At 52.9% G+C, this 671-nt stretch overlaps 1 protein-coding gene across 2 annotated transcripts in view; it reads right to left on the bottom strand.

Annotated features, from left to right (window-relative positions):
- Slc25a26 (solute carrier family 25 member 26) overlaps positions 1 to 671 on the bottom strand; it is a 128678-nt gene extending 128007 nt beyond the window's left edge. The window contains exon 1 of one of the 2 annotated variants that reach the window (XM_010608052.3): positions 495 to 671. Coding sequence is in view for 1 of the 2 variants with exons in the window: in XM_010608051.3 (XP_010606353.1) it covers positions 495 to 527 (33 nt within the window). In the remaining variant the exon portion in view is untranslated. The remainder of the gene's footprint in view (positions 1 to 494) is intronic. The other variant, XM_010608051.3, reaches the window with a different exon arrangement.

Genomic DNA, 671 nt, shown 5'->3' with positions numbered 1-671 from the left:
TACATATATATTTTTTTTTAAGAAATTAAGGAATAAAACTTGTTTCCACAACTTATCTGTGCTCATGACTAGTTCCTCAAGGCCTAACCTGGGAGCTGAATAAGCAGATCAACAGTATAGCGAATGAATGCATGGATACGTCACTGTCTTGAGAGAGAAATGATAAAACAAAATGACAACCGTAATCTTGGATTGAGGGGCTGTAAGCGATTTGAGTCTTTGTTTTTGTTTCTACACGTACCTCTTCAGTTCCCCAGTTTAAAGCGACTACGGTGTACAATGGGAGGTCCTTTCTCTTTAAACAGACGAGCATGCCGAAGACCGTAAGCCGAGCAGCCCTCGTTCCGTCTTTCTGAGGTCGGGCCAGGAGGCTACCAGGACCCAGCCAGGCGCTCCTCCCAGACCCAGCTCGGCGACCTGGCCCGCGAAACCGCAAGGGCCGAGAGGCCCGACCTCCACACTCCGAGGAAAACACCCCGCCGCCCAGTACTCACCACCAGCGAGACCACGAACCCCGGCTGGTTCATCTCCCTGCAGACCCGGTCACGGTTACGGTTAGAAGCTGAGCAGAAACAGAAGCCGCTCACCTCCGCGTGCTCCGGGCGCCGCCATCTTTGGGGCGGGACCCGAAGGGCTGCACTTCCGGGTCCTCTGACGTAAAACCACAACAA

Source organism: Fukomys damarensis, unplaced genomic scaffold (assembly GCF_012274545.1).
Source record: "Fukomys damarensis isolate Sample0158 unplaced genomic scaffold, DMR_v1.0_HiC HiC_scaffold_28, whole genome shotgun sequence".
Classification (NCBI taxonomy): Eukaryota; Metazoa; Chordata; class Mammalia; order Rodentia; family Bathyergidae; genus Fukomys; species Fukomys damarensis.
Note: the sequence above shows the minus strand (reverse complement) of the source record. Positions and strands in the feature narration are given on the sequence as shown.